General features: G+C 44.1%; 1 protein-coding gene and 1 long non-coding RNA gene across 3 annotated transcripts in view; one reads left to right on the plus strand and one right to left on the minus strand.

The window, feature by feature from the left end:
* RSPO3 (R-spondin 3) overlaps positions 1-14,314 on the minus strand; it is a 59,106-nt gene extending 44,792 nt beyond the window's left edge. The window contains exons 1-2 of one of the 2 annotated variants that reach the window (XM_085217363.1): positions 14,175-14,314; positions 13,891-13,984 (exon numbers count right to left, since the gene is read on the minus strand). In XM_085217363.1, the coding sequence (XP_085073489.1) occupies positions 13,891-13,909 (19 nt within the window). In that variant the 5' untranslated portion in view covers positions 13,910-13,984; positions 14,175-14,314. The remainder of the gene's footprint in view (positions 1-13,890; positions 13,985-14,174) is intronic. The other variant, XM_085217362.1, reaches the window with a different exon arrangement.
* Positions 13,981-22,919, plus strand: LOC146544993 (uncharacterized). The gene is made up of 2 exons (XR_014881406.1): positions 13,981-14,116; positions 16,938-22,919. It is a non-coding gene; the product is annotated as an uncharacterized LOC146544993 (long non-coding RNA).
* The last annotated feature ends 1,452 nt before the right edge of the window (positions 22,920-24,371 follow it).

Genomic DNA, 24,371 nt, shown 5'->3' on the forward strand with positions numbered 1-24,371 from the left:
CCTATGCATCTTCATTCATCTCAGAAAGCTGTAAATGTGTCCCTTTTAATTCTCAATTCTGAGACCACTGGAAAGTTATTTCTGTCAGCATTACTTCCTAAGAATTTTATTATCAGCCCACAAACACCTTTACCTGCTTCCAGTATCACACTGCACAGTAAACGCTTCAGACATTGCACAATCAGAAGAATTTTAGATAATGAAAGTTACATATTCCACCAGAGAAGTGCTCATCTTTTCCCTTTTATCATGTGATAATAGTACAAAGGCTATTTCTGATGAAAGTAGGCTTGGGAGAGGGTTTGGAGTTGTGTATTTTTGTTTGTTTTGAGAGGGCAGAAAACAGAAAGGCAAAAAAGTCCAAACTAGGACTTTGAGTACTTTTGCAGCCTGATACAGATCAGTTAAAATACATCAGTTAGGACACTTCCTTAGCATACTCTGCCCATTGCTGTCCTGAAGATTTGTGAGTAGGGTGCACACATTACAGAATTCTGTCTCTGCACTGATTATTTATAATGATAACACACTGATGCTCAAATTACACTGCGTTCTGCCTGCTGCCTTCTATCTTGTCCTTCCCTACAAGTAACCCAGAGGTAAGGATGTTCACATGAGTTTGTAAAGCGCCTATTGCTGCAAACAATAATAAGAGCTATCAATTAGGAGCAGTTACTTACACTTTGTTTAATCTCTAACGGATTCTTCTAAATATTTACAGTAGAAGAGTTGTCAGACCAAATGCTGGAAATTACTGGCATCTTCCCAGAAGCCAGAAAGGAAAAAGAAAAGAAACCCTACTCGTTGCGCTCTTCTGCGGGGTTTTAGCAGTCGGGATCTGCCTTCTGTAACATTGTGGTACCGAGCACCTCACAGTGTGGGAGGCACACACGGGCCTCAAGAACCACAGCTGTTCATGTGAAGGAGGTGTGAAGGAGGAGCAGGAGTACTGGGAAGCAAGGAGAGCGTGTGGCCCCAGGAAAGGACCCATGTGCCAGACAAATGCTCGATGCATGGGGCCCTGGCAGGAGGAGGAGGGGATGAAAGCTGTACTGCTTGCTCTGTCTCTGGTATAACCTGAGGCAAGAGGCACTTGTGCAGCTTGTTATCTCTCACTGTCACACAGCAGGTCACAGAAAAGCTCAGAGGGTTGTTGTCTTACTTTGGAAAAAAAAATCTATTGATTTTAAAATGAGAACTTAGCCTGAATAAGGATCTGTGAATTTGTCCAGATCTAATAGTTTTCTGTAATATTTGCCATTGTAAGGCCCTGCTCTGATTTTGAGACGTGTGTGTGTGTGTGTGTGTGTGTGTGAATGTGTGTGTATGTGAATGTGTGTGTATGAATGCAAGTGCGAGAGGGAGAGAAATCTCACTGCCTAAAACTGTTCTGCCAAAATAAACTTCGGAGCATTTTATAAATTAACTCTGCTCTCTGTGTTTATTTTTCTTGTGGAGATTCTAAAAAGAGACTGTTCAACTCATCTTATTAGGGGCAGCATACTTTTTTTAAAGAGAAAAATAAGTTCCTACTCTGCACTGGAAAGTATTTGCTATTTTCAGCTAAAAGTATTCTTTCCTTCTGACCTGGCATATTAGATAAGATTTATATTTCCGACCTGACATTAGGTAGTTAAGATTTATTCTTTTATATTAACTTTACTGAGCTTGCAAGCTATTCATTTACAGCACAGGGAATATATTTATGGCAGAAGCAAAGAAAGTTCACTACAAAGTAGTAAAATATGTTATTAGGAGTGTCCCGTAGACTGATGAAAATTGTGAGTACCCTTGCAGCTGGCTCCCTTCTGGCTCTTTTCTCCTTCTTTGTTATTTCAACTTCAAAATTTGAATTTGAAGTCAGTTTCAATGGTGAATAACTTAAAAGAGTCCAGATGATTCTAATATATCCACCTATATATGTATGCATATGCTGTGTTTGAGAGGTGCAGGGAAAGGGATAACAAGTGATTTGAATTCTCTCCATGTTCTACTGGCAATGACCCAGGCATAAGGAACATTGGACCTCACTCTCCCGCCAGTATAAATCAGGAGTAACTCTACTGAGGTATGAAACTGGCCTGTGAGTGAGAGCTGAATCAGATCTATAGCTCTCCTTTATCCAAAGGTGTGGGCCCAGGCAATCTGTTAATTTCCAATTTACTTAAAGAGGAGAACCGCAGACTGTGATGGAAATCTGGAAGCACTTCAAGCCTCTGTGGACAGAATACTGGAAAGTTAAAGGCCTCCTATTGAAATCAGTGATAAAACCTCCCATTAACTTCAATAAGAGCAGAATCAGGCCCTAAAAATGGCTGGAAGCCAAAGAACTGGATGGCTCATGCAGTAGGTAATAGGAGATTATGACTTTCACCAATAAATCACCAATGCAAACCTGGCTGCACTTGGTTTAGACTCAAAATTGCTTTCATCTGATGTTTGTTTCAAACTGTCCATGTTGTAAAACCTTCAAGAAGAACTGGCAGACTTGATAACTGTCTCAGCAAGAGGCCGACGGCTGGATGGGGTGTGGTATCTCTTCCATTCCCACGTCATCAGAGGGAGTCCATCTTAATGAGAAGCAAGAAGCACTGGCCCGCCCATATGGAGAGCAGTGCTTGGGTTCTGTCACTAACCAGAGGTTTTCTGTTTCAGAAACTGTCAGACTAACTCTGTAAATTCACTTAGACTGAGTGTACTGGGAGAGGGGGTTACTGTTCTATAGCAAGCCAAGAGGAGGAGATATTTCCATTTGTAGACATTATTAAACTGCTGTCACAAGAGAGAATAGAGATGTGCAGAGCTTTGAGGAATTCAGTGTGTCGAAGAAAGGGCTTGGCATACAGAAAGTTAAGATGATCAGGCATTATGAAAACTGGGAATTGCTCAAGGAGTGCAACATATTGCAGTTTGGCTGTCAAACTCCACTGCCAATTCATTCTGCATCTGAGAAGGAGAATTTCCTGCTAAACTGAGACCAGTTATTCTGGTATCTGAGCACTTAGTAGCACTCTCTGACAATGTTTTGGGGAAACTGTATTGAGAACATTAAGGGGAGGACCTTCCTTTCCCCTTCCCCAGATATTTTTGCAATTGGTAAACTTTTTCTGCTGGTCTCCGAAGGGTCCTGCCCTGCTTCTTGGAGATCAGTAGATAAACTGGAATGTTTTGGTACTCGTGCTTGATCAAACAGTCTCAGCTATGTTTGATGTCAACTAATACATTCACCACTTTCCAAACAGGACCTTTCATGCTCTTGCATTTGATGGCCCTCAGGGCTATGTATTTCATTAAAGCACACAAACTTTTCCAGCTCACTTATTATTTTTCTACCAGGCTATGTTTGACAATTGCTCCACGAATTTGCATCTTTGTGTACACACAGAGATTCATAGCTTATTTTTACAATGAGGCTTTGTAAATCAAAGCAGTCATTCACTACTTCTTTTTTTTTTCTCACCCAGAAATCCACTGCTAGCATCAATACCACCATACCATGGCTCAGTAGCATTTATTCCCTTTTCACCATTTTTCCTCAAGACCCTGTGCTCAGAACCACAAGGTGCAGTAAAATGTGGTTTTATATCAAAAGAGAATGGTGAGAGGGAGACTTGCTTATAGTTACTAATAGGGAGCGTGGTTATGGGAACACTAAGAGAATGCTCCCTCTCTTTTAGCTATCCACTGTCCATGCTGGCCTGGCGTGGTGGATGTTTTCATTCTGTGAATTACTTCAGTCACTACTTTGAGAAATTGTAACCAAATTAATAGATATAGTAAGAGAAGGAAGTGGGAAGCCTGCAATCGTAGCTGAGGAGATAACAGAGGAGGAGAAAGCTCATGAGTGCTGAACAAAGTGAAAAAGTACAGTATGGAGAAAACAGTGAAAGGATCCCTCCCACACTTCTAAATGGCAAATTGCAGCTGTACTTTGACAAAAGAGGGTAGAGTAGCCTCACGACCTTTACCAGCACCTCATGAAGAAAAGTACGGATTGCATTGCTGCTTCTTTCCTCGCTGAGTGAGAACAAAAATCCCCCACCATCATGGGGGGGCCTATATAAATATCTAAGCTGTAGTCTGACAATATGCAAATTTTATGTTGGTAGTGCTCTTCAATCTTCAATCTGTTTGCTTCTTGACAATAGTTGCAACTAGAAACAGAATCAATCCCTTAATCTTTATGAGATGTTTATTCTGCTTAAACCAACTCCCAATAAAAACAAGGCCAAGACTCTAACTGAAAACCCTATGTTAACCTGCCATGTGACTTATGATCATCACACTTCTCTCATAAAGGAAACAAAAAGTACTACTCCCCGCTGTTCCCTCAGCGCTTACACAGACACATATATTCATGGATATCCCAAAATAATGTTAGCAACAGTGCTGTTCAGTTGCTATGTAGAACACGAAGACCCTTCTCCAGCACTACTCATCTCCCCTGCTCATCTCAAGAAACATTGTTTTTTCTCCTTGCTGGCTAAAATTCCCAACCAGCTCATAGATGCCTTACAAAAAGCCAAATAGCTTTCACCTGTACACCACCAAAGAAGGAAGGCTCCGTTTAAATTCCTGTACACCAGGAATTTAATAAAATACTACACGTTTTAATAAAATACTACACGTTTTATGCACACCAGGCTAAAGAAAAAGAGAAGAGGCTCCCATACCAACTTCCAATTGCAATTATTTTTGTTTTAGTTGAGTGTTTGATTTAAAAGATTTTGTTTTCTGTGACCAAACAGACCATAAAAAGAGTAGAAGACAAGTTTTCAGACAGATCAAAAGGATTTTAAAACTACACCTTTTGTGCCTGGGGTGACGGACCCTTTTTATTATATTTTAAAATAATTTCTAAGTGAAAATACTTTAAGAATGTGTCAAGACCTTTAATTCTTGCTTGTGTCTATGTGAGTTTGTATGCATATATGTAGATTAAAATATGAATGTACAGCAGAGAAGGGAAGAAGAGTTGACTAAATGTATGAGCATGTATAAATACAGTTTCAATCAAAATCGTGAATTTTGCTAACATTTTGCAAACAGTTTTAAACACCATCCTGCTTTTTCTGGTAAGTATATAGTTGGTTTTTTCTTTTCTTTTTTTTTTTTTTTTTTGACATTTCTGTCGAGTGCTATGTGTGCTAATGGCCAAAAAGATCTTTTTAGCAGATCATAGGCAAACAGTGTGTTAAGGGTTTTTCCACCTCAAGGATGACAGCTGTAAGTCTGTGTAATTCTAGGGAATAAAATACATAAAACAGAGAACTGGGAGCCAGCAAGCATGAAATGGAAGATTCTTCTGAATAAGCTCTCTTATATGTGATACTGCAATTTTTGTGGCTGGTCTATTTTGGATGAGATGTGTCAGAGCTCTCTGCATTCCCCAGATAAAAAACTCAGGCCCTTTTTGATGCTCACAACAGTAGCCACAGGCAGTTGGAGAACAAGGAGGAAAGGCTCAACCAAGTAGTTCCATAAGTGAATAACTGATTTTCAACATGTTATGCAAGGTTTCAGAGAGGATTATGAATTGACTTTTGTAATGCTCAGTGGTCTTTTAGTGGTAGTAATGATTTGTATCCTACTTTTTTTACATAATCAATGAAGCTGGGCAATGCAAGAGAAGACAGTTCATTTGATTAATCTATTTTATCTGGACTCAGCTGTAATTTACAACGAGGAAGAAGTGGACTTTCCTGCTAGCTGGAAAGTGTTACTTCAGAAAGAGGAGAACAGCAGCCTGTTCTCATCTTGTACGGGTACAATTCTTTCCTTTTGTGTAGAGCCAGATCCCAGAAAATAGGAATAAGACCCACAACCCATGCTTCTAACCTCTATGAAGATTGGGAAGACTCGTGTTCATCAGCATCCAGACACAGCACATAGAAACACTGCAAAGGAAAGCCTGTGTGAAATCTCTTCCATAATTTTCATGTTAGTGAAGTGATCGGGCCCAGTTGGACCTTTAAGAGACCAAGTAACTTTAACATACTTTACCATTTGTTATGCTATTTCTCAAAATATATTTAATTCAGAGATATAAATGTAACAGCTTACTTGTCCCGAGACATTTGAAAGAAGCTGTTTTTTTAAAGCATTATTAACATCTAAGTGAGTTACTGAGAAGAAAGCTCGTGGTATCCATTTGTGGAAGAAAATCAGCATTCTCAAATCATATGAATTTTGTAGATTGCTGGCAGAAATAAATGATACCAAAAGAGAAAGGGAAATACTTTTGTCCACTATCTGTCCAGGGGAATTTGTTTTTATATTTAACTGTTACTCAGAATAACTTTGGTCTTTTCTTAGAAAATAATATGTGACCTCCACAGCTATATGGATGTCCTCTTGCTGATATTAACTTGAATCCTATTGATAAATTCTTACACCACTGAAGCTTTCCCTCAGTGGGTATGTTAAATAGCACATTTAAGATGTTTTAGCCGGGCCATGGGCTTAAAAATGCCTGCCCAGAATGCAGCACAAGTTACAAAATTCTATGCTCTCATACAAAATTCCAAGTTCAGTTTTAATACATACTCAACTCTGAAACTCATTAACTGTTCAATTCTTCATAAAGCAGAAACCTAAACCACAAATGTGTTATCTCATTTTGGACCACAAAATTGAACATCGTTGCAAATTACCAAGTTGTGTAATTTGTTTAGCTTTCCTGCTTTTACAATCCTTTCTATTATATTTTATGACATCTGTGGATGCTATGCCCACTGCAAGAAGGTCTTGTCTTAGTTGATTATTTTTAATTCTGTATTTTACTAAAACTTTCTGTAATCTTCGGATTTGCTAAATACATGCATTTAACATTCTCTGACTCCCGTGTTAAATAAATATCTATCTCTTGGTCTCACTTGGTTCTATTTTGAGGGAATAATTCTTCATTCATCAGCGTAACATACAGCAAAATAAAAAAAGTAACCTCTTATTCAGCAGCAAAGAAAAAGTGTAGTGAAATTAATTATGAATATTCTAGGAAACAAGATTATGAAACACTTGCCGACACTGATATTTGTTATCTTCATGAATAAGCAATCAAATAATGCAGGGCAAGTGTGTGTGGGAGGCAAGCTCTGAAGAAACTGGCTATTTTCCTCTCTGACCAGTTGAGCTGTTATGAATAAAAAATGTTGTTGCTAAAGGAACCTATAATAAATCCTGTCGGGAGTATTACATGTGCTGATAACACACATAAACTCTGTAAACATATTAAAGTGTCAGGTTTTAGTAGCTCTGGTTCATGTGGATGTTTGTAAATGTTAGCAAGAAACGCAATGGAAATCTCGTTCCACCAGCTCGTTGCTCCTGCATTTGAAGTTCACAGAAGAACCTTCTCCCCTTTCCTCCTTGCTCCTGATATTCCTTGCTTCACATGAAAGACAAGGGAAAGACATTAAAAGCCTACCTCTGCTGTAACTTCCCACCACAACACTGTCACTAGGGAAGCTGCTCTGGTGAGTTATTTGGAGAGAAGCAAGGCAGATGAGCTGGTGATCAGTAAGGGATTTATGCAGTTCTGTGTATCACTGCTTTGAGCAGCGGTGCCCTCAGTCAATGCTTTGGTGTCAATAGTGCTAGCAGCTCCGAGCGAGGCATCCAAGTCACCTTCCAGTGCATGGAAAGCATAGGGGGGCTCCAAAAGGGGGGAACAGAAATGACCACACTGAGCAAGGAATTCTTAGCTGGGGCCAGAAACTGTCTCACATCTTGGCTATCTTTGGTGTTTGGTGCCCTGGCACTGGTACCCAGATCTGCAAGCCTAGGTGTGTGCCTACGTTCTTTAACAGTGTGAAGGAGGCCTCACTCTTTTCTTTGAAACTAAGGAAGGAGCAGCCTTATTACCCTTAATGTATCTAAAATCTTAGCTGCAAAAATATTCACCTGGAGTTGGAAAACGAGGTTATGTCACATACCTTTAGCTCAAGCTGATCTGCCCAAATAAACTGACTCTTATTTGCAGGTCATCTCAGGTGGTTTGGCTGCAGCCAGCAGCACAGGAGAGGAAAGGGTCAGTGAGCTGCTTACAGGGACAACCATATTTCCGTGTACAGAAGCAGTCGCCAGCAGGATGATTGATACCCGTGTTATCTTTGGAAGAAATCTGTTTCATTATTTTTATTATTTGGCATTATTTATTTATTGCCTTTTTTACCTACGATTTCTTTAAGAGAAAATGTCAGAAGAGCGCTGAGCTCAGAAGTCTCCCATGCCAGGTGAATGCTCAATCTGGGCAAGCTGACATCTCACGTAGAAACAACAAACCACCTGAGAACTGTCCACTCTAGGGCTGAGGTGGCAATTCAGCTTTAAAAGTAAGGAACTCAGGTGTTCTGATCCTGCACCAGACACACCTTAGGCATCTGTGCCCCGCTCTTGGACTGAGCCTTGCTGTTTCTCCCCTAGCACTTTACAGAAAACCACAGAATTCATGCATCATTGCCAACACCCATCAGTGAGCTCCTGAGTTTTACAGCACCCCAAAATCTGCTTTATCTTGCAGAAAACATCCAACATCTGAAATCCCACATCTCAAACCTTTCGTGTTTCAATGGAAAATGTGTCAGGACATGAAGATGACACTCAACAAGAGGCCTGAAAGAGTGATGTCTGTATCAGCATGCTACTATAGCTCCATGTAGAACGTGTGGTTCAGGTTTTACTTTTGCTTAACAGTATCACCATAAGCATCCTGTTAAGTTCTTCCCCGTAATGCTTTTGCTGTGGGGAGCAAAATACTGCACAATGTGAGGAGCACAGTGCCACCCCAGCCAGAGGTGAGGGCCCCCCCTGGCTCCAATCCCTGCAGCTAGTCCTTGTGTGAATAAGTTTTGCAGCTCCTTTTCTTGACTGGGAGCTGTTTTTAATGATGCGAGTGAATAGTAACATTTTAAAGTGCATGATCTAGAGCTCATAAGCTAGAAATCAAAACACAAGGATGTTTATTCGACAACTATTCTATAGCCATAGCGCAGTTGTTCTTTTTGTTCTTTAAGTAGCATTGCTCATTTCACTGCTAACAACAAAAATATGGCCAAAGGAATTGTTAATAAATCCCATTGGATTTCATTATGATAAAGTGTCCAGTAAGTCATTGTTTTGCCATTGTCAGAAGCCCAGTTATTCAATTATTATAAAAAAAAAGTTGTAGATCTTTTTTTGAGGGCCAGAGCATGTTTTGCATGAACAAATACTGCTGCATTGTTTGTGGTAATAGCAGACAGATTTTTCTTTAAAAACATGTATGGTTTCAGCTGCTTTTTCTCATCTGATAAGATTGCTTTGTTCTGAATTATTTTGGTAAAAAAATTGGCAAAGCATTTCTGAATTGTTCAGAATCCAAAATTAGAAATGAGACAAAAATATTATTCCTTATTAGTTTTACATCTCTTTCACCAGACTTTCGCAACTTTTAAATTAATTTCAAGAGCAAATGGGACAATTTATTGTAGGGGAAAAAGGTTCTCAGGAACCCCCATGGTTTTAATGGAGAGTTTTCCCATTAGTCACTGCCTATAAATGATTGAATATGAAGCGATAGGCAGCTTATTAGTGTTAGTGGGTAAGAGCCGTAGTCCAGACAGCATGCTTGCTTTATTAACTGGAAGAGAAAATGAACGGGCTAAGCAACAGATAATGACTAAGGCCCATTTCTAAGTCCTAGCTCTATTTCTGTTATTAGAATTTCCATTGTCTCCAGAAAAAGAAAAGACTAAAAACAAAAAAACAAAACAAGAAGGAATGTACCAGGGATTTGCAAAGGCTTGATACACTGAAAACAAGCTTAAAAGAAAAAATTCATCTCAGCATTTGCTGCACTGGCTTCAATTGGCTCAATAAGTGAAAGTAGTAAAATAGCTGTCGTTTCCATATGCTTAAGAAAGAGGTTGCCTCCCAGGCAGATATGTCAGAGTTGTGAAAGGCACAGGGCATTGTTTTTTTCCTATCTAGGTAACTTATATATTTGGATAATGATATTTTGCAAGTATTCTGGCACAGGAATCCTTCAAAACTCAAAATCTTTCCTGAGGTCCTTCGGAAAAAGAGCCCTCTGCAGCTCGGGGAAGTCCATGGAACTTTCTCCACTGAAAACTATGGAGGCAGGTTCAAGCTCTAAAGTCATCACATTAATAATAGCAATGTTTTGTTCTGTCTGCAAAGAGAAGTATGACTTTTTATATATCTGCTGATACACTGTCAATGGCTTTAAGAAGTGGCGGCGTTAGGTGTATTTACAGGTCAGCAGAACTTTTAAATAGATTAAGAAATGCCTTCAGGAGCTGGATGGAAAAGAAATGAAAATTATCACCATTTCAGATGTCAGGTATGAAATGGGAACTGGTCTGTAGTGTTCTTTACTCTCACACGCCGACACTCTTGGGATACGCGCCGCTCCACCAGCAGCTGGTATGTTTCAAGCCCGAGTCTACACGCACACACACAGCTATAAAAAAAACAACCCAAGCAAGCTACCCTATAATTCTTCTAATGCTTTCAGCAAGGGGTAGGGCTTTTTCCCTATTTGATTATTTAAGATATCGCTGCTACGAAATCTGTTCGCAGTTTATGAAAGTACGATGAGACTGTTCTATGGCTGCTTTTGCTTCTTATGACTGTCATAGGAATTTCACAGTATTTCAAAACAAACGGGCTCATTCACAGACACGAAATATAGTTTCACTTCAAAAAAAAAAAAGGACGCACTTGTCACAGCAAAGTATTCACTCTGACTATTCAAAGATGCAACCATCACCAAAAATAAAATGCATCGGCGGCACATAAATACTCTGAAAGAGAGCTAACAGTGAACAGTTTAATCTCGCCCAAGGTCAGATTCAGCTCATTGACGACTACTGCTCAGCTAACTTCTGCCCTCAGTTACTGCACTCAGATATTAAATGATTTCTTAAAAAAAAATAAAATAAAATCAATAATAACACCTATATTATGTTTAGAATATACTGTATCACTATGTGTGCAGTGCCGACCCCAAGCATACATATAAGTGCTAGAAATATGCATATTGATGGTGAACTGCTAAAAAAAATTACTTCCCAAAACACAATGTTATTTTAACTACTAATGTAATTTTTCCTTTTTTCTCTCAGGACAAAGGCAGGAGGCAATGCCAACACTGGGCACCATGAGCCACCAGCAGTGTGCATCGTGGCAGCTCTGCACCCAAACTGCAGCTCCGTAAGTCACGCTGACAGCCGTACTCCCAGATGTAGGACTGATACAAGCACAGGACTTTCTATCTGTCTGCTGTCACTTTGCTTACTCTGGTGATACCCAAATTTAGCCCTTGGCTCGTTCACAGTCCATGGGGTCACAGCAAACGCTCTGGAGGTCACTGGCAGAGCCACATCAAACACTGCTCCATTTCCGGCAGTTAAAAGGTCAATGAGAAAGGTGCACAACTGTCGATGCTGAGCGTGGATGGCCGATGGTGGTCTGCAGAGCCAAAACACTTCAGAACTATGGACTTAATCCTACTTCTTTTCTAAGAAAACTACTCACTGGCAGATACACAGAATTTCCTACGAGGTGGTGTGCTAGTCTCTACTTGCTGCATATTAATCTCTCTTGTAGGACCCCAACAAGCAACTCAATTTGTTAATCTTAAGTGCTCTTATCAGAACGAACACACACATCTCTTGGCTAATGGCATGTTTGCTTTTGAACTTTTATTGATCGCGTCTGCCGCATCTATTTATGGACACAACCCCCATCTGCACCGCACTGTTGACTTCGGATGAGATCCACCTCTACTTCTACTCCATCAGCAGCACATTTACAATTTGTAGCGAGATAGAAATTTTGGATACTCCAACTTGTTACTTCAATGGGAGTTTGGTTCATAGGTAGAAAATAAGTAATGCCTCAGCACCAGGCCCTTCTGATGGGGGAAATTAAGAAAGAAATTTCAATTTGCACTAGCTGAGCTTGGTGCTGCATATTGCAGATTAGTCAGTTTGGGTTTTGTTATTCTTTTCTCTTAAAATGTGGTGGTATTAATACACAGGATAGGGCTTCGGATATTTAACAAAGTGAAGTAACAGAAGTTCACCGGTTCATGGCTCGATGAAAATAGTTTAAACTGCATTCGAAATACATAGGTGGGATGGAAAATTGGAAGCACTTCCCAAGCAATGGGTCTGGGACTTATGTTTAAAGGAGACTGACTGGGAAAAAGAGACAAGAGATCCAGAGAAAGTCTTCATATAATAGACGCATCGAACAGGTGTCTTTTCTACCTCACACTGTCACTTTTTAAAGTGGCAGCATCCACTAACAAAGATCCACAGATATTTACAGCTGAAATAATCCGTGCAAATAGTGTCCCTAGTCTCTTTTTTAAGAGCTTCCATAAACACTCACACTCTTAATTCTCGCTTCACATCCAATAAGCAGTAGTGATACCTCAGTGTGTTTTACAGCCATCCCGATCTAAGGACCTCAACCAGACCTCAACCACATCCCGGTGAGACATTCTGATGGATATGGCCCTTCACTTACAAAGCCAAGGGCCAGCTTTCCATCTCTAGGTGCAATTCTTTCCATCAATTGCTCACCAGTGAGTTTAGCTCAACTCTTCTCTTTTAAACAGAAAACTTTGAACAAGTTCTCGGTACCTTCTCCACGTTGCGCCATCCAGGTGTTTTTTTTTTTTTTGCAGCCAACACCTCCAGCTCTAACTCCCTAAAATCTCAAAGCTCAACGAGTAGGGCTAAGACCCTGGTAGGACCGCACGAGCAGTGCCGAGCCGAGCCGAGCACCTGCCGCCGACTGCCCGCCGCGGCTCAGGACAGCAGAGGTCGCCGCTGGCCCGGTTCTGGGCCCGGCACGGCGCGGCTAGCACAAGGTGCTCCCGGGGCTGCCCCCCGCTGCGTGGCCCCGACGGCGGAGAACGGTGCGTGGAACGACCACGGGGAGGGTGGAGAGGGGGCTGACTCCCGTCCCCCTGGGGCTGCTGTGTCCCTCGGCCGAGCTCCGTCGGGGAGCCCCTGGAGCGGAGGGGCCGCGGCTGGCAGGGCTTAAGGGAGCAAGCGGTTACCGCGTGAGACCGCGGAGCCGTCCCGTGCCAAAGGCAATATCCGAGCCCCGAGCGCTCGCTCCCTGCGCTGCCGCGGGGAAGGGGTGTTGCGGCCCCTCTCGGCTTCGGGGCACGCCGGGTGAATCGGACCCTGTGTGCAGAGAGGACAAAAGAGCCTTTCAAACGCTACTCATGCAGAGGAGGGGAGGGGAGCAAAAAATAATATCAGCCCCCGCGTCCTCTCCCTGAGGAAGTAATTCGATGTATTCCTCGCTGAATAAACGCAAGCTACCGCGCATTTCCCCGCTGTCCGCAGCTGTCAGGGGAAGGGGAAATAAGAGCGATAGGTGTCCAAAAAGTGCCTCCCCTGCGCGATCGGCGGCAGCCGCTGCCCTCGGGGGCCGGAGAGGAGCACGGCGAGGGCACAGCGCGGCGGCGGCGCTCGGAGCCCTGCCTCGGGCGATCCGTGCCGGAGCTTCGCTCCGTTCGCTTCAGCTCCGTCCCGGAGCAGTCTCCCACCTCCGAGAGTCCCCCACCTCCGGGAGTTGCAGCCGTACAGCTCGAGGGCTGCTCCCTCACGGCTGCCCGCGGCGTGCATCGGGGCGGCCGGGTCGAAAAGGAAGGATGCATTCAGCCCACTCGGAATCACGCGGAGAGTGAGGCAGCGCTGCTGCTCCGGGGGCTGCCAGGGCGGCCACACCGCGGGGGACTCCGCTCGCTGTGAGGCGGCGATCCGGCCCGGCGGGTCCCGGCTCTGCCCTCTGCGGCCTCCCCCGATCACCGCAGTGTGATCGAGGGGGGACGAAGGCTCTCGGGACATCGCGGCAAAAAGTTACCTGCACCGTATTCTCTCATTGGGAAGCGCTAAGAAAACAAGGTTCCCCTTTAGCAGACGGAGAGGATCACCCGCAGCTCATCCCGGAGCCGGCGCTGCTCATCCCAGTGAGGAGACATGGAAAAGAGGAAAGAACCGAACCTCGCTCCGTCCCATCAGAACTCCGCGGAACGCGCGCAGGTCCGCTCGGCGCGGGGCTCGGGAACACCGCGACAGCTCCCGGGCAGGTGGGCGGCACGGCGCGGGGAGCGGGGATGGCAAAGCAGAAAAGCCCTTCGCACTTACTTCTTCCCTGTCGCCGTACCCTGGAGGCGTGCTGGCTGCCAATGTATTCCATAAAGTTCAAAGCGATAAAAAACCAAGAAATCAGTCGCAATTGCATAGTAACCCTTTGAGAGTTCCGCTTCTCCTTTCCGTTCGTTTTTTTTTTTTCCTTTCCTTTCGAAAAAAAACCGAGGCGGCGCGGGATGAGCACAGCGGCACAGATACCTGCGCCGATGTCCAAAGCCAGGCTTGGCTGGGCTGGTGGCCTTTTTTTTTTTTTTCCTTTTTTATTTTTTTCTTTTGCTTTTTGCGCTTTTTTTTTTTTTCCCTTTTCTTTCCGTTTTCTTTTTTTTTTTTTCTTTTTTTTTTTTCCTCCTTTTTTATTTATTTATTAATTTTCCTCGCCCCTCTGCTCTTCCTATACCACTTCAGCGCCGCCCGCCCCGCTGCTACCTGCGGCGGACCTCAGAGGGCACTCAGCAGCCGAGAGGAGCCGTGCAGCCGCCGCCGGGGTCCATGCCGGCAGCATGGTGGGGGGGTGCCGGTGGGCGTGCGGCAGAGCGGCCGTGCGTGCGGCGGGCGGGCGAGGTGCCGACAAGGCCGGGCGGGCCGACGGCGGTGCGAGAGGAGTGTGCGAGGGCGGGAGCGCCGGGGGGGCAGGAGGAGGACCCAGCCCCGCCGCCGCCGCTCCGGAGCAACCGCCGGGCGCAGGTGGGCCGGGCCCCCCCGCCCGTCGACGGGCAGCCTCCGCCGGGCCGCGTGCGGCAGTCGCTCCGGAGCGGGGCCCCGGGGGAGCGGCCCCGGGGCGGGGCGGGACGAGGCGGGACGAAGCGAGCCCGCGGCGCCCGGCACCGCGTGGGGAGCTCCCTCGGGGCGTCCTCCTCCGGCAGCGGGGCCGGGCGGGGGGCGCGGAGCCCGCGGTCGTACTGCCTCCCGCGGCGGGGCCGGCCGGGACCGGGGTCCTCTCGCCTCTCCTCCACCGTCGGCCTTCCCGGGATCCCGTGCCCTCCGAGTTGCCCCCCTGGCTGGGGCCGGGTAGATGCGCCGTGCCTTTTTGTAGTGCGGAGGACACAGTGCGGCACCCCTTTGGCAATTGTCCTCCCGCATCCCTGCTCTAATTGGAGATGGATGGGGAGGCTGGAGCGGGGTCTGCAGCCTGACCGGAGTGAGGGCTTCTGCCTAGATGCTCCTCTGCCTTTCGCCCCTGAATGGGGCAGACCGGGACAGCCCCTCCGGCAAGACACAAGGCATGGCAGAGTAGCGGTCCCGCCGGGGCTGGTAGTGGGGGCGCGGGGCCGGGCCGAGTCGCTGTGCCCCGGGGCGTCCGCAGCCGCCGCCGGGATCCCGTCAGAGAGCGCAGCCGGGGCACAGCCGCTGTTGGACAGAGGAGTATCGCGTTTCCTCTCTGCGGCGGGGAACGCTGTTTTGGGGGAAGGGGGAGGTTGCAAAGAGGGGCGTGAGGCTGATGCAGGGGGAAAGTGTCGACTTCGCCGAATCCTTTCTCGCTCCGCTCCTTATCTCCGCGGCTATCGCCGGGAGTAGAAAGGACGGCGGATAAAGCGGCGCCGATGGCATCGGGAGCCCCGAGCGCTGCGAGCAGTGGCTGCTGCGTAACTCCGTTCCTCGGTCTCTCCCCTCGCTGCCCCGTTCGGAGCTGTGAAATATCTGTACCATAAAATGTAGGGGATTTAAAGGGCGGTGGGAAGGACCCTTTGAAAAGAGCTCTAGGGAAAGTCTTTCTAATTCAGGATAGTTGAGCCGGATGGGGTGGGATTGCCGGAGAGGCATAACATAAAAGTAACGCGGCGGGCTAGCTGAGGGGCTGCGCGGGCACGGGGGGAGCGCGTTGTCCTCGGTTCGGGTTCGGGTTTGTTGGAGATTGAGCCATCCCGCGTGTCGGTGCGCATGGGGACAGTTCTGATATTACTGAAATGTGTGGAAGGAGCTCGTTCCAGAGCAATGCTCTGGAGTGCAGTGCCGTGTTTATGTCGCTCATCCCGAGGAGATATCGGTGGCAAAGTTCAGGCCGACATCAGCCCGGCCGAGTGGGGCCGCGCAGCTGCGAGGCGGTGGGACCGGGACCGGGACCGGTGGGTCGGAACGGCTCCCGGGAGGCTCTGTGCGCCCCTCCGAGGGCCTGGGTCTGTGGAACGGATAAGAGAAGCTGATGATCCTTACCGGCTCTGGAAGTCAAGAGATTTCTTAGTCCTCCGTTTGACCAAACTGCCGAACTGCATTTAGTTCAGTAAATCTGTGACTGTAACATCAACCCGGAGCTGTTTTTGAACTGAAGCTGATAGATAAATAAATAAATAAATAAATAAATAAATAAATAAATAAATAAATAAAGCCTATTCATCAAAGAGGAATGGTGTATGGTGTTTCACTGCTGCAGCTCTTGCCCAGCAGTTTCTCTGTGCAACTCTCTGTAGCCAGAAAATTTTCACTCTCACAACAGTAAATAAGTTAGGGAAATGGGAGGTAAGCTCATGCTGCTCAGTCTATAGCCAAACTAAGACTTTAAGATAATAATATTCAATAAATAGCTGATATGATGCTCGCTTACAGTGGCACTCTGGTCACAATTAGCCATGTGAACAGGACAGCTGAATGCTACCCCCTTTGTTGTTCTTCTCTAGACTGGAAATAGTTTGTGTAAGTGAACAAAAGGGTCATTGCCTTCCAACTTGGGAAGCGTAGTAGAGAAATAAAGGCCATGGATTACTTCTGAGGCATAATTTGGAAATGAAATTCAGTATCAAACATGAGATCCTTATTTTTCAGGTGCTCCTCAGGGTGTGCGTCACACAGAAGAGACTTCTGCTGTTGAGGCATCTGTGGAAGCAACGCCTTTCCAAGTGGGGAAGGCTGGAGGGCTGCAGCACTCACCCTGAACAGAACTTGCACAATCCTACACATTACTGTTTGTTAATCACTAACAATATTCTTGGCACTGCTCAGGACCCCAAATCGTGACAGTCTTTGCCCCACATTTTTTTTTCTGTATGAACTAAGAGGGGAGCATGCGGTAGGCAAGACGTGCAGAGGCACACATGTCGAAGCAATAACCCAAATCACAAATATACACATATATATGTGTAAGTATGTGTGTGTATCCATGTTACTGCTCTTTTCCACACTTTCGAATCTGACAGTTGTTCCGTTTCTGTGTAATGTTTCCTAACATAACCCATTTGTTCTTCAGTCAAATTCAGTTTGGGAGGTTAATCTTCTGTAAAATCACTAGCATTCTCAAAAGCTGTTAATATCACAAACAGAGGATTATAATTGTGTAGTCTAAATAAACCAAAAGAAGGGAGTAATGAGAAATGCTTCACTCACAGTAGGTTAAAACTGTGAGAAAGTGTGTGCTTTTTAAAAGTAAACTAGCTCCTGAAGTTCCAATCCCAATATTTTTAATAATGTCTTTATGCTTTAAATATTTAAAAGACGTAATGGCATAACATTAATAAAATGCACAATAGGGAACAATCCTACATTGGCAGAGAACAGACTGGATGACCTAATTGATTTTTCCCATCTCTGACTTGTGCAATGACTTCTGTCATTGTAATGAAATCTCAGTGTAATCAAAGCCTGCAGGATCAGACCCTAAATTAGCATGTCGGTCTGGACGATCCCTCTGCCCAGGCCAGCTCCAAAGCCCGCTGCCGTCAGCTTGACCCCTCGTGAGTCCAAGAGAGGTTTGGATCTGGTCTTCAGGATAGCTCTGGAAGGGATCTGAATTGTTGTTTTATTATATGTAGGGGAAAAAAGAGTATTTGTGGGAAAAATGCATGGGTGGATTCCACGGTACAAACCTTCCAGATGCAGTTCGGTTAAGAAAGTCCAACAGGAAGGCGTCAAAATGAAATGGAGAACTTTTTGGCACAGAGAAAGCTGTCGCAGTTAATGCGAGGATGTTCAAAACCTTGCTAGCTCATTGTTTCTCTCAGTTCATCTGTCAGATGGCCATCTCTTGGACTTGCCATCAGATTGTAAAGCCTTTGGGATGGAGACCAACTTTTTGTTCTGTCTCTGCAGAATCTGTGCCTAGAGCAACAGTGATTTACTAGTAAAAAGCTCAGCATTGCCATGGAAGTCTCAGTGTAGTTTGGGTGTAAATAGCCTGGAATGGAGGTGATTAACACAAATACTTTCGTGATCTATGCTAAGTTTAAAAGAATGCTTTCAGTCTAGACGGGGGTAGCACCAGAATCACTACACTGGTCTGAATTCATGCATCACTTTACACAAGTGTACTTTTTGTGTGGTGACAGCCCATGAGGTAAAAGCTGTGACTGAGTAAAACTGGAGGATGTGAGTAACCAACAATGAAAGTTTCACGGAGCTTTCTGACACATTCGTCTGGCTGTTGAATTCTCTGTGATCCCAGTATTTGGGAGAACGAGTCACAGCACCCAAATCATAAACCTGGGTGTTTTCTCACTGTGGCTGTGCTCCCAGTGAATTTGTATGGTGGTTATGTTCCCCTAAACAAATCCCTCTGACTTGCTGGAATGACTTGCTCATTCCCACTTCCTGATGGTGCTGACCCAACGATTAGCAGTAGCACATTGGACTGGGGAAATAGCTGCCTGAAAAAAATGTGAAATCCTGAGGGGATAAAAAAAAGTAAAAAAAAAAGTAAAAAAAAAATTCACTTCAGCACATTTGGTTCCCTAATCTAGTACAGCATGAAGAGCAAGGAATAACGAGCCTGACATGTAAAGTAGACAGTAAAGGACAGGAAAAAGTGTCTCAAAAGTGTTGATTTAGCAAGGACACTATTGATGAAATTATTGATGTAGAATCCTTCAGGAATTCCGGGAATAGAGAAATCTGTTTCTTCATCTGAGTGCTCACACTGTAGTGTGGGTGATGTGCATATTGCCCTGCATGCATGCAAGCCAATAGGCAGGCATGAGGAAAGACAATGGTGCATGGCATGGTGTTTCTGTGCTGCTGTTAAAGCTGTCCTCAGCAGCCACCTCCACTTGCTAGGAAGTTTTGATGCAGTTCAGCTCCGGTGACCTGAAGGATCTTGCTCTCTGCTTCTAAGATCGCATATGCCCATGCACAGCCTTTCTGTCTGCCTCAGGCCCAGGCATGGACAGTTCCTCTTCCCAGTTCCATCACAGGGAAAGCTTAGAAACACACCAGTAAAACTACTCCATCTTCTAAACATCATCTCATTTTCCTTTAAAAAACAGAATATTCACCCAGAAGGAAGGGGATAGGTTCTATAGCTGTGGGTTTCTCAAATCTAAGATTTGTTGGACCAGAGAGAACACAAGAGTTGAGGCTCCACCCTCATACTTCAAACAGAATGAGCAGATCAAAACTCTTATCGTTAATTATCTGTTACCATGCCATTGACAGTGTTACAATCTTTTCTCTTTTGAAAAAAAGAGAATAAAGCCTGTTTATTTCTTGGAATGGAAGACCACCAGCGCTTCCTTTAGTCAATTCAGTGAAGTTATGTGTGGTGGATTTGTCACACATTGATGTCTTCTACAGTGTAGCAATAGCTAGGGGGTTGCCTGATGGTAGTAGGTGGCTTCTGCTCGCTTCAGGCTTAAAGGTGTAAGGCAGTTTTATAGTAAGCTTTTGGTCCCAACGTTGTCAGATGCTATTGGCACTGCCTTTGTACTAATACCAGCATTTTTGCACTTTGCATGGAGCTGGTTTGGGGAGCTAAATTACAAGAAAGCTATACTGCAAGAAAAGCACAGGATAGGGTGAAGAGGAACAGGAGCATCTACAACCTCTCAGGGCTGCCTGTTCCAGCACCTCACCATCCTCTCAGTGAAAATTTTCCCCCGACATCTAAGCTAAATCTCCCCTCTTTTAAACAGTTTCCCTTTACTAACTTACAAAGAACTTACTGCACAGTGCTTGTTCAGAGGTTGGACTGGTAGCCAGGTCTGGCTCCTCAGAGCATTTACGCTTTGCTCTGCTGTTTGGCCCTCAAACTGCTCTCCCAGAAACCCTACCCGGGTTGGTTCCAGGTCTCCACAGGGCTGAATCCCGAGAGCATTCACCCCAAAGAGGGAAGGATGTGGCGTGCTTCCAGGCTGAGCTGATGATGATGATGATGATTCTTAGATCACAGCTTTCCGCAGAGCCATCACAGTCCCTGTTTGGATCTGGCTCCTCCTTTAATGTGCTTGCAGTTACATATAGCAATAACATGTAGCACATAGCAGGGAAGTTTATCTACTCCTTACAAGATAGCACCCCATCAACCTCTCTTCTAAAAGTGAAATAAAATCTCCAACTGCTCGGTTTGTTAGTTATTCATCTTTAATAATTAACTATTTGAGAGTATTTAAGTACCCACAGATCCATTAAGTGGCATCTAGAGTTGAGTTTTATACCAGGATTTTTAAAATGTTGTTAAGAAATTGTGCCTTTCTGGCTAAAACGTTATATGTAATGCAGGGATCTGGATAGTTTTTTATTCTTGCTCTTTACCGACACTTGTAGCTTCTACAAGTGTGACCTCCCGGATGTTTAACCGTGGGGTACGGGTATAAAGAACACCTGTATAAGGATTTTAAGAACTAGAAAGCTAATTTTGTAAGAAGGAGTCAAGCAGGGCATATGGTAGATAACAGTCCCCTTTCACATTCTAACACAGGATTGAGATTTCTTAACAAAGGCAATAGAGTTGCAAAACAGCATGACTTAGTTGCAGTTAGTAATTAATGAGGTGCTAAAAGTGCCTAAACAGAGGATCCCAGACAGAGAATGCATGACTCAAGAGGATAAGAAACCCCCATCTTTTCAAACAACAGTGTCATTTAAATAAACAAGAGGCGAGTCCCCCGGTCCGATGTGGTGGGAAGGATGCGGCCATCACGGAGCCCTCCGCCGCAGCAGCACGCGGAATGCCTGCCCCCAGGAACCGGGTGTGCTCTCCTCCGGGTGAAGGCAGAGTCTTCAGGTGCGAAACATTTGTTTAATCCGCTATTGGAGGGGAGAGAGGAGAGGAAATAAAACACAGGCTCACCTCTGCTGTTGCTTTTCCAGTGGGATGTTAGTCAATTCGATTTATAATCAAACGACGGTGGTTGCCCTTAAGGCTGTTACCAGCTAACTACCAAGCAGGATGCAGTCTACCTGCCAGGCCTTCTTTTTTTTTTTTTTTTTTTTTTTTTTTTCCTCATAAAATAAATCATTTCTGTGTTTGTAGATGTGGTATAAACCCTTTGGTTTATGCTTTTTCATTTTTTCCTTCTTGCATTTTAATAAGCTTGGGAGATTTTGTGTCATTCTGTATAGCAGTTCAGGATTATTATTATTTTAAACAAAACCAATTCCAGTTTGAGTATTATATGAAAATAGCTAAGGTTTATAAAGTGTTTGTCCCAGAATGTTTACTTTCTTTCCAACAAAACATTTATAAATAGATTGAGAGAAATGTGGCAAAGCACCAAAGCCATCCACTAAAATATTTCATAAGAAACTATAATGTGAAAGGGGAACAAAGAAGCACTTTTGGAAGTGATGTTTGTTAGCGAATTCCTTTTTGTGTAGGGGGATATGATGCAATATGTCATGTTGACCCTTTGGAGTCTATGGCGTACTGATCCAAATTTATTCCTGAAGGGACTGCAGTGTAGTACACGAGCTGTAGTCATATTGAGTTTATCTATTTATTTCTACAGCTAAAAAGATGCTGGTTGCTTTGTTTTGTTGTTTTCCTTTGTTTTCTGCAAAACTAGCAACTGAGAATTCATCACGGGCTGAGAAGTTAGTGAAAAATATATTTAATGTGTTTTCAAATCAGGCAGCTGCAGTATATTTAAGCATTTATTTCCTCTAGGTATTTTTGCATCTTAGTGCCTGGCAAAGAAGAAAAATCATTCATGTCCTTTATTCTCTCTTCTTTGTTACATATGAAACTTACAGAATGTACTGCATGTTCTGTTTTCATTAGACATGTAAACACTTTGGAAAGACTATATGTGGTTTCTTGAAATTGAGTGTTTTATTTTATGTGCTACCTTTTCTTCTTTTGTATATCTGACAACTACTTAATCCTTTGCAGCTCCCTCAGAGTGAGCAGCAGTGGGGTTGGCAGAGGATACAAGTGCATGGCAATGCGATGTTGGATCTTGTGTTATGGACAACGGAGATGAGGGTGTTCAGCTGAAGCGGTTGTGTAGACCTCAGTAGCTACAATGATACTGTTAATTTTGAATTAGGTGATCTTCCTTCTAGGAAAAATAGACCCTTGGGATACGCAGATGTTGCAGTATTGCACTCGCTTTGTTTGAAAGTTCAGCTCAGGAGATTCTTGACCCCAAGGGTCAAAGTGAAGAAGGTCTTGTCCTACTACAGCTCCCTATAGACATGGGTCCAGTATGGTCAAACTCAGCAGGACAGACCAAAGGTTGACAAAGATGGACAGGACTTGATCTCCTGTCGTGAAAATGTCGACATGCACTACAACAGCTGTTTCAGTACTTATTAAAAATGAAGGTCTTCCTTGGGTTTCTGTCCTCAGTGACGTACGCTGCTCTGAGCTGTGCAGGGCCCAGCTTCAATGGCAACAGGAGAGTGCTCTGCCACAAAGCACAAAGGGATTGCACTTGGAAAGGAATACATTTCTTCAGGACTGCCGGGAGGGAGTTTCTGTAACCAAAAAAGAAACCTCCTCTATCAAGCTTTTCCTTAAAATTACTCTAGAGGGAGTCAAATCTAAAAGTTTATTTATCTTTGAAGTATTTCAAATACAGTTCCTTCTTTTAAGATGTTCGTTTTGCTTCCTGTTTATTTATTTTAGGCCTGACTTTTAATACAGCATTTTTGTTTGAATGTGTTTGTGTGTTTTCAGATCAGATACATGCTAATAGTACTTACGGGGCATTACTCAGAGCGATGTGTCACTGTCACATCAATAAATAGCCCTTTAAACCAGCAATTACCAGTTTAGCTTTGAAGGAAACTTAGCCCTAAGAAACAAAAGAAAAAAAAAAAAAAGTATAAGAGTTTCACATACCAAAGAAATGGAGATATTGCTTGTATTGAAGATCATTTTCTACAGTGCTTTGTATGACCTCAGTATCTGGTGACACACTATGTCTGTTGCATGACAACTCTGCATTTGAAATGTACCTTTGAATTGGATGTAGCATCCCATCAGCCACACACTACTAACTTATTTATTATCTGAATATCCTACCTACTTTCCTTGCATTGCAGGGATCACTGAACTCTTTTTAAGAATTAAACATATACTGAGATAGACAAGAGGGAATACTGTTCTACCTCAAAAATTATTCTGAGGGACAGGGCAGAACTACCTCTCTTTAACCTCACTTTGCATACATAACCAGTGCAGCAGCAGACTGGAAACTTTTCTGCTCTTATTAAGCTTTCACTGTTCACAGCTGCTAAACGTCTACTGGCTTTCTGACATCAGCAGAAAATAAGCGTTTGTCAGACAACCTATGAACTCAGAAGAGAGAGAGCAATACTCACGAGGTTCCCATCTAGGGATTCCTCCACAATCATTGAAGGAATTACACCCACTGTCTCACAGAAAGGACTATCTGGTATCTGGCAACCCAGAAACTCCACAAATTCCCTGAGATCTAAACACCAAGCAGAGATAATGAATGGGAGGCCAGAGCTAGCAGTTGAATCTCAACCTGGTTTTACTCATCAATGAACACAGCCCTGTTTGTGCTGAGCCTTGTGCTTTCAGAGAATCTGCATTTTTTGATGGGGAAGTGAGGAGGATATGGGGGCAGTAGTTAGCAGTGGACAGAACTGATTTGATCACATATCTGCATATGAACTTGTCACTTAAACTGCCTTTGTAGTCATCGGAAAGACAGAGATTTCTGTAACTGTCTTAGAATAGATGTCTAAAAGAGCTGAGCTGAGCCCTAAGACATGTAGGTGTCTGAAATTAGTGAAATAGTTTTTTTTCTGTGCTTCTGCGTATGAAGGAAAGCACAGAAGGAAGCTCAGGCCACTGATAGAGCACGGGATATTTCTGATTTCCAAAATGATTCTTTTTACCTTTGTTTCACATAGGCCTGAGGCATTTTGAGGAAGCCCCTGGAAGGCACTACTCACTCTCCGTAATCTGCCTCAGCTTGCTGGGTGATGTGAAGTCTGTGCTTGCGTCTCTCTTTGTCATCACAATTGCTACAGACCTTGCAGAGAGAAATTGAATAGGACATCTTACCTGATAAGCTC

Source organism: Meleagris gallopavo, chromosome 2, assembly GCF_905368555.1.
Source record: "Meleagris gallopavo chromosome 2, MGAL_WU_HG_1.1, whole genome shotgun sequence".
NCBI lineage: Eukaryota > Metazoa > Chordata > Aves > Galliformes > Phasianidae > Meleagris > Meleagris gallopavo.